Consider the following 8,328-nt stretch of genomic DNA (forward strand, 5'->3'; position numbering starts at 1 on the left):
AAAAATAAGCGTTTTTCCCAACTTTTTTCTCTGGTATTCCGCTTTTTTTTAGCTTTCTATTTTCGCTGATCCAGCTTATTTTGCTTAAAAAAAAAATGACACCACTGCACGTTAATTGGTTCACATTCTTTTCGTTCGAAACTGTCATAAAGTGCAGACGCGCTTATAGTTACGTTCCGTGAAAAAAGTTTTTTTTTCGTCGTGCAAAGGCGGCAAGTGCTAAGTTGTGTTGTTTGTTCAGAAAAGAAAACCTCGTAAGTTTCCGAATATCCGGATGCGTCGGTTTTAGCTCATTTATCCTTATACGCAAATCTAGGATATTTGTTTTGTGCGTGACGGCGAGCGCGAACGGAAAAAAAGAGCGAAAAAGAGACAGCCTAATTGGAGTCCCTTGACTGGCTGCGGAGCCGTTTAAATTGACAGCTCGTTTGCGGCCCACACGAATCACCCCAGGAGCCCTCCATGTGGAGGCGCCGAGATTAGAGTCGACCAGAGTCCCCTTCAAATAATGTGAGAAGTATAAAATGTTCGCTTCGCAATTACACTGAACCTCAAACGCGGCAGAAATCTAACCTTTTTCTGCCGGAAGACGAGCCGAATGAAGGTGCAAGGTATTCTATTCTAAGCTAACATATTGAGCCCAAATCAACGTTGGAAAATTCATCGATAATTTTATTTTTTGCCAAGCCTGCGGCCCATTTTTTTGCAACCAATATTTCTTTAACCTCAATCTGGTCAGATTAATTAAAGTCAATTCAAAATGTCTATTTCTATATTATAGTTTTATTTAATTTTTACCATCTAAATTTTTTAGTTTTAATTGCCCTTCTAGAAAAGACAAAAATGGTGAATACGAAATAATCTGAAGTGTTTTTCCTTTAAAAAACAATATGCAAGAAAAAGTGAAGTGAAAGCGAGAAAAACTGAATCTGTGTGAATATAAAAGAAATTTATTTTTTTTAGTCTTATTTTTTTTGTGTGAAAAATTTCTCGAAACAATTGGCCATCAATTTATTTAAATTCTCATTCTCGTGTAAAGGTCAGATTTCTTGAAAATACTATGGGGGTTAAATTCTTTAACAGCAAGCCTAAGCAGAGATCGATTTTTCGCCGATGGTTATGCAGTGAGTGGTTTATTATGTACATACATTTAAAAATTTTCATTAATTTATATGACGTGAATAACTCATCTCCCTACTAATTGAACCAATCAGAACCGACCTAACAAGAATTTTTATTTAAATAATTTAATAGCACAAAATTTTTATATCTAACGTAACACGCTAACTAAACCAAATTGATAATATCCCAAAATTCAATTCATTAACAATTTTTTTTTTTTTGTTTATGGCATGATTACATATGTATTTTTCTTTATATTCTTGTTGATTTTTTGTTCACCAACACACAAATGAATAAAGTGTTAATTTCAATAATGTTTAATAACATCTAAACACATGAATTGCATACCATAACCTCATAATTTAAATTTTTACTAACTTTTATTTTTCCCCACATTGTTATTATAATAATTTTTGGTAATTTTATAAGTGTAGATTTATAAATTAAATTAATTGAAATTATGGTCAACTTTCTCTCCATGAGTGATACGTACACCTAAAATTTATCTAAAACATTTTGCTTATATAATCAATCTGTCTGCATTGAAACTCCGAAACTAGAAATAGTGTTAAAAATCTTAGTAATTTTAGTCAAATTTTTGTTCTCTTTAAGTATGAATTAAACTGAATCATGAAATCCTAATTATTCTGTTTGAACTGAGCTGATGTTTACCCGGATGTAGGGTGTCTAAGGGATCACCAGAGCAATGCTCTAGCGGCCGGTGATCATAGGTAGGGTGGCCAATTCACAAGCACAACAACATCTGTGTCTTGTTAAGAAAATTTAGTCTTCTCTGTCTGTCCGTATTTCTTTATTTCCGAATTTATTTTTTTAATTCTTCCGGGCTAGTAATCTGTTCCTTCTATGTATTTGTCGCAAGCACGCTCAATTCTGGATTTAATAATAGTAATGTGTGGTAAGTGATAGAGTCCGTCCAAGCAAGACCACCACCCCCAAAGCCGACGAGCAGACGCCGGACCCAATAGCGTGCCCCGCTAGAACAGACTCTCCGATTTTAAACACTTATATCGTTACACACTACAATCTTATCCAATCTTTAATATGTGTGTAAAGAAAATTGCAGAAGATTAATACATCAATTTGTAAGTCAAAAATTATATTATAATTATACATATGTACATACATATATATTATACGGTTGATATTATATTTTTTTAACAATTTCCTACAAGCTTTATAGAGTATTTCAGCACCCTATTACCATTGGAAGTATATATGTATGTAAGTATGTTCGGTTCTACATTTTGCAGAAGCTCAAATATAAAAAGCCAGTAATGCGACATCACTTTCTATACAGCGGATTCTGAAATCCAGTTATGATTTACATCTATAAATACATACAGTTGTAAATAATATAAACATACATATGTACATATTTGTTATTTGTTGTGTTGGTTAGAACATACTTCATATTCTGAAATACCAATTTCCAGACCGGTTTTTTCGTATGTATGCTGTTGATTTTATTTTGGTTTGGCGTTCTTTGATTCTATGGCATTGAACTTGCCAATCGCTTTGTGCCAGTCACTGCCTCTGCCAATAAGTTAAATTTTCCATTAGTGACTCAGCGTTTACTATTAATTTTCCTGTGACATTTTCCTCTTAATTTTTGCGTAGAACCATTTCTAAGAATTTATGTATTATCAAATTAAATTGCAACACGCCAAGTGCAGTCATTAAAATGCACACACAATCAACCTACATTTTAGTACGTGCATATGTACTGTGTGTATGTGCGTTTATATGTGTGCTAACAGATAAACTTTCATACTAAGCATTAGCATTTCTAATATGTCTAGACGTTAGCATGCTAAGGAGCAGATTTGCAAGAGAGAGCTTTCGGTCAAAGCACAAACATTGCGAGAGAGTCGCACTCAACTGGACACTGTGATGTAAACAAGATAGAGAGAGAAAGAGAGCGGGAGAACATGAAAAGAGCATTAACGTTAACGCAAGCTATTTCATCTCGGATGGAGATTTAGGTTTGGAGGTCTGGGTCTCTGTAGCTGTTTCGCTCAGTGTCAGTTGTATGGTTAATAGCGTGAGACGCGGTTGCTAAACGCGCACGAGTTTTCATTTTCCCCACAAACACGTCAAGTGATATTATCAAGTGTATTACTCAAAGATATACGAAGACAGAGGCGCAAAAAGCATAAAAGAAACAAAGAAATTCATTTAGACTTTTGGTTTTTGTCCTCAATTCATTAAAAATCTTGGCATTGTAAATTAAGTACGTTTTTTGTAATTGTAAAATGACCGATCTAAAGCATATTACACTTCAAATGGATAAACTGGACGCTGATAAATCGCTAGCAAAAAGTCAAGTAAGTTACATTTATGCACACAAATGAAATAACATCTATTTATACTCATTTGTGGGTTTACACTCTATACGTTAACTCGGACAACTTCAAAGTTCAAAAGCAAAAACTATAAATCAAAAGACAATATAGTTGTAAATAAAAAACTTATATTACTATGAAATTACTAGTATTATATGGAGAGCATCTTGCAGTCGATCATACTCTTCCCACCTTATCGCTTAGCTAGTAGAACGTCAATCAAATTTTATTATATACACTCTCGCGCCTAGGTAGTCTAGCAATAAATATGTTTGTGTAGATTTAGCTGATAATTGCCAATGTAAATTTCGGATAGAGTCTGTTTGGGGAAAGATTTTTCTGTGGATCATAAAAAGAAACAAGAAAAAAATCCCATGTTAGTCATCCGTACTCTGGACACAATTATGAAATCCAATTTTACTGGGTATTTTTCTAGTTCGCGTTTACGCATACATTTGTAGCATACATATAGAAAAAAGTATGTAAGTGAATTAATCAGCAAACGTGACGGAAGTTGTGGTGCATTTAACATTATTAATGCTCAAGATTTGTGTTTACAAACAAAGGATGCATTTTATGCTAATAATAAAACAAGTGCATTTAAATACTGGCCAGCTTTATCGCCAAGTATTAGAAGTAGTATTTACAAATAAATAAAATAAATACTCGAATGCTTTACAGGGTATTCACAACGAGGCCATTGATGACATCGATGGACGTGGACTTCGTGTACCTCGAGCAGGTTAGTAATGATTAAGTTAAATATTATACATTCATCTATATGTGCTATCAAGTTTTTCATTCAATTTATGTGCTTCAATTAAATGTGTTCTAACAAACTGCATCCGCTATAAACAACTTCTGTGTGCCTAACTTGTGTAAGAAACTGCTAAAAAAAAAAAATGGTATATTTTATTTAATTACCTTTAATTGTCATTTGTAGTTCCTGAAACTGATGACGATGAAAATGACGATCGTCCCTATACGAACGGCATTAATGTTGGTGTCGACGATGGTCTTCTAGCTGATGATGAGGAGCGAGGCGGCAGTCGGGGTGGAAGTAGTGTTCCTGTTCCGGGAGGTGGTGCAAAATCTCCCGTGCCGAATGGTGGTCGTCGTCCAAGTCTTCCATATCCCGGCTATAGTGGTAACGGGTTCGTAAACATCGATGGCGTAGATACTCCGGTACCGGATTTAAATGCATACCAGCATAAGAAGACACTGGCTCAGGGTATGATGGACTTGGCGCTGCTCTCGGCGAATGCGAATCAATTGCGTTATGTGCTGGAGACCAATTCGCAGCATCCATATTTTTATCCCAGTTTATTGTTCATTTCGGTGAGCATCATATTCCAGGTGCGTTACTCATTCGCAATATTGCCAAATTGGTAGTCCCGTAATTTACGAGGGTGCGTCTCACATTTAATATTTTGTATATAGATTGCCGTCGGCGTCGGACTTATATGGAATGGCAGATACAATATCAAGAAAGAGGAAGATATCTGTCGTGCGAACAGAATTAATAATTACACAGTCATTGGCATTTTCATTGTAACCGTTGTCAATGTGTTAATCTCAGCTTTTGGCGTTGCGGAACGAGCACCCGTTGTTCCTGTACCAACAACTAATTGATTGCATGCCGTAATTTAAATCTCCATAAATCATCGCACTTATTACGTCTGAGAAAATACTCACGACTTTACTCGAAATTCACTTTCATCATCTTATGTAATAATTCTATTGTGATATTTAAATTAAAATCCGAAACACTTTGCACCGAACTTATCTGTGAATATTCATTTGGGCGGAAAAAAGCTGTTAGCTATTTATCGATAACAAAAAATTATTCACTACCAGTAATCAGTGTTGGTGAACACAGGATGTTTGACGACCCTGTCGTGACAATTTAATAAATTCATATGTTCAAACATTTTATTCAAATGCAAATCCGTTTAATTTGACCAGAATTCGTATATTTTGTTCTATATATAGTTCGATATATACGATATTTAAAGTGCATTTAAAAATATTTGTCTATTTATCGTGCCTTTGGTATATTTACTGGTGTAAATTAGTATATACCGCAATTGGAACTTTCCGTCACGCTGCAGCCCTGGTTGTTATTCTAAAGGCAATAGTTGCCGTTGATTTTTGCTGTAAAATTATTATTTTATTCTAGCACTATTTCAATAAACAACATGGCTAAGATAATTAAAGCAGTAAGTACTGACCATATTGCAGTAATCGCTTAAACTATGGATATTGCTGTATTTGCGCTGCATGCCGTTTGTTATTGTTATGTCATCGGCTGCCATTTGAGGAAAATTTTGTTAACCGCTTCCCTTTACAGTCCACAGGATTAACTGGTCTGGCGGTGGCCACCAATCCACACCACACACTAAGCGCGCTGTATGGCAAGATTCTGCGTGCCGTTGCCAAAATGCCACAAGATGCCAGCTACCGTAAAAACACCGAGCAGCTGGTCAAGCAGCGTGCTGATGCTGTGGCCAAGGTAAAAGCGCTATCAACATTTCAAATTGCATATAGTCTATTAATCCTTATCGATTGCAGAATAAGGACATTGGCGCCTTGGAGAAGGCTGTGGGCTGCGGCCAAGTGGAGGAACTGATTGTCCAGGCTGAGAATGAATTGATACTGGCGCGCAAAATGCTCGGCTGGAAGCCATGGGAGAAACTGGTGCAGCCTGTGCCAGCCAAGCAATGGGATTGGCCACCAGCACAAATCATGGAGCCCCGAGTCTAAGTTATAGTTACGTCCCCTAAGAAGACCTTGTTGATAGCAGAATGCAAAAAGTAGCCCGCAATAAAAAGCAAAGGCCGAATTCAACTGGCGATTTATGTTTATACCCGACACACCTTAAGGTGTATTAGGGTATTATAACTTAGTGGCAAGCAAAATGTAGAGGAAGGTTTTTCTAAACTCTATAAACTGTGTTAACATAAGATTGTCTCCGATAAGCACTAGTTTGTGTCCTAACTAAATGAATATTTTAGCAACAATTTTGTAGAGTATTTCGCATGTCGAGCATGCTCCACAGTAGCTTGTCTACTTGTTGTTTATGTGTGTGGCGGGTTCAAGTCGATTCCTGATAAGCTGCCGCTTTGTGATGATGATCAATGAGCTATCAGTTTAATCCCACCATGCAAACGCTTCACATCTGTTGGCTACTGCTTGTGCTAATCGTAGGCATTGCTTGCGTTGCAGGCGCTCCTCTGGCTTCTCCAGCAACTTCTCGACAACGACGTCAGATCGACTTGACTCTGTCGGCCGATCACAATGACAAGGATGACGAGACCGAGCTGGCATTGGAGGCGATTGCAGGGCTGTGGAGCAGCGCCGATAGTCGCACCAAAATCGATGGCTCCGCTCGAGTTGTGCATCGGGCCAGTGGCCAGTTGGAATCGGGTAACACAAGCTATCAAGCGCGCGTGCATCTGCATCACGAGTATAAAACGAATCCATATCAATCGACCTAAAGGTTCGTCACAGGACTGGCGGCTGGGCGTGCGTGTTGTCTTCACTTAACAAAGGATCAGAGAAACGAATCATCATCAACGAATTTATTGCGAACGTTTGCGTGACCAGCAATGATAACATTTTGACCTTTAACGCTGTCTTCATTTGAATCAATTGAATCGGGGACACGTAAATATGAAATTTCCGTTAGTTCATTTGTTTGCTTTTAATGTTTACAACAAACTTTAGGCTTAAAATTACCGCACTAAAACAAACAACAAACAACGCGAGACAAATTACAATAAATATTGTTCAATAAGTATAAATGCCATTCATTCATTAGTTTAAGAGGTTTTCCTCCTTCTCTAAGTACATTCGGCAAAATGTACATAAATAATATCATTACATCTTCTCCTCACTGCGACACTTTCAATTAAAGTGAACTCCCTGCGCCTCCTGCTCCTTCAGCTCAGCGACAACAAAGTCACGGAACTCCTCGTAGGCCACATCGATGTCCACATTATTGATGATCTTATGGAAATTGCCCGGCTCCAGTCCGTAGGCAATCTCCACTTCGGCGGCATTGAGACGATTGCGCAGCGTCTCCTCCGTTTCGGAACCACGCTGACGCAGACGACGCTCCAGCTCATCGATGCTTGGGGGATTGTTAAAGATGAGTATGGGATTGAGATCGGTGCGCTTGATCTGCTCCACGCCCTTCTGCTCAATGTCCAGTATACAGACGCGTCCCTGTTTCTGTATATCGCGCACTGCCATCTTGCTGGTGCCGTACATGTTACCCGTAAACTCGGCCGTCTCGATGAACTCATCGTTGGCTATCGCCTTCTCCATGTCGGAGCGACTTACGAAATAATAGTGCACCGCATCTTGTTCGCCTTCGCGTGGTCGCCGTGTTGTGTGCGACACGCTAAATCCAAATTTATCCGGAAATTCGGCGAATAAACGCTTCAGCAGCGTGCTTTTGCCGGAGCCCGAGGGGCCGCAGAGCACGAGGGGGCGTGGACCGTTGCTGATGATAGCTTGCGACATCGCTGAACTGGTTGCGCTGAGTGCGCGATTGGCAATGAACAGAAAGCTTATCATGTTGAACTGGCGGCTGAAAGCTAGCACTTGTTTTTTTGGCTATAAATTAACCCGTCGATGGGAAGCACTAGAAAATGTAACCTAGCGAAATGTCTACTCTAACAACAACAAAAGTAAAACAGTATTAGAGGTGGCACTATCGTTGTTGCTTGGCTTCTTTTTTTAATCGATTTCGTGTATCGATGTCGTGCAGCAAACTTATGAATTATCATATTATTATTATTTTGTAAAATAAGCCGCTTTACATGAAACCTGTGTTAAT

The 8,328-nt window shown here is 38.2% G+C and overlaps 4 protein-coding genes across 7 annotated transcripts in view; 3 read left to right on the forward strand and 1 right to left on the reverse strand.

Moving 5' to 3' along the window:
• LOC117566368 (ninjurin-A) overlaps positions 1-5,284 on the forward strand; it is a 43,936-nt gene extending 38,652 nt beyond the window's left edge. Inside the window, exons 1-4 of one of the 4 annotated variants that reach the window (XM_034245866.2) lie at positions 3,163-3,467; positions 4,167-4,227; positions 4,510-4,841; positions 4,926-5,284. In XM_034245866.2, coding sequence (XP_034101757.1) covers positions 3,396-3,467; positions 4,167-4,227; positions 4,510-4,841; positions 4,926-5,117 — 657 coding nt within the window. In that variant the 5' untranslated portion in view covers positions 3,163-3,395 and the 3' untranslated portion in view covers positions 5,118-5,284. Of the gene's footprint in view, positions 1-3,162; positions 3,468-4,166; positions 4,228-4,428; positions 4,842-4,925 lie in introns of those variants that run through there. The other 3 variants (XM_034245865.2, XM_052005801.1, XM_052005799.1) reach the window with 3 other exon arrangements.
• Positions 5,285-5,539: 255 nt separating this feature from the next.
• On the forward strand, positions 5,540-6,332 carry LOC117566372 (NADH dehydrogenase [ubiquinone] 1 alpha subcomplex subunit 5). Its single transcript, XM_034245870.2, has 3 exons — positions 5,540-5,704; positions 5,836-5,997; positions 6,057-6,332. Exons 1-3 carry the CDS (start codon positions 5,684-5,686, stop codon positions 6,246-6,248), a joined length of 375 nt encoding a protein of 124 aa, XP_034101761.1. The 5' UTR covers positions 5,540-5,683; the 3' UTR covers positions 6,249-6,332.
• Positions 6,333-6,631: 299 nt separating this feature from the next.
• LOC117566374 (uncharacterized) lies at positions 6,632-7,288 on the forward strand. The gene is made up of 2 exons (XM_034245871.2): positions 6,632-6,911; positions 6,985-7,288. Exons 1-2 carry the CDS (start codon positions 6,647-6,649, stop codon positions 7,029-7,031), a joined length of 312 nt encoding a protein of 103 aa, XP_034101762.1. The 5' UTR covers positions 6,632-6,646; the 3' UTR covers positions 7,032-7,288.
• Positions 7,111-8,193, reverse strand: LOC117566369 (guanylate kinase). The gene has a single exon (XM_034245867.2). It carries the CDS (start codon positions 8,064-8,066, stop codon positions 7,392-7,394), a length of 675 nt encoding a protein of 224 aa, XP_034101758.1. The 5' UTR covers positions 8,067-8,193; the 3' UTR covers positions 7,111-7,391.
• Between the last annotated feature and the right edge of the window lie 135 nt (positions 8,194-8,328).

Source organism: Drosophila albomicans, chromosome 3 (genome assembly GCF_009650485.2).
Source record: "Drosophila albomicans strain 15112-1751.03 chromosome 3, ASM965048v2, whole genome shotgun sequence".
In the NCBI taxonomy this organism is placed as follows: Eukaryota; Metazoa; Arthropoda; class Insecta; order Diptera; family Drosophilidae; genus Drosophila; species Drosophila albomicans.

What these genes read in the sequence shown, in the direction of transcription:
- LOC117566372 (XM_034245870.2), top strand. Translation starts at nt 5,684, where the DNA reads ATGGCTAAGATAATTAAAGCA. An exon ending in TGGCTAAGATAATTAAAGCA is followed by an intron (nt 5,705 to 5,835) that starts GTAAGTACTGAC and finishes TTCCCTTTACAG; the next exon opens with TCCACAGGATTAACTGGTCT. An exon ending in GTGCTGATGCTGTGGCCAAG is followed by an intron (nt 5,998 to 6,056) that starts GTAAAAGCGCTA and finishes TATCGATTGCAG; the next exon opens with AATAAGGACATTGGCGCCTT.
- LOC117566374 (XM_034245871.2), top strand. Translation starts at nt 6,647, where the DNA reads ATGCAAACGCTTCACATCTGTTGGCTACTGCTTGTGCTAATCGTAGGC. An exon ending in CAGTGGCCAGTTGGAATCGG is followed by an intron (nt 6,912 to 6,984) that starts GTAACACAAGCT and finishes ATCGACCTAAAG; the next exon opens with GTTCGTCACAGGACTGGCGG.
- LOC117566369 (XM_034245867.2), bottom strand. Translation starts at nt 8,066, where the DNA reads ATGATAAGCTTTCTGTTCATTGCCAATCGCGCACTCAGCGCAACCAGT.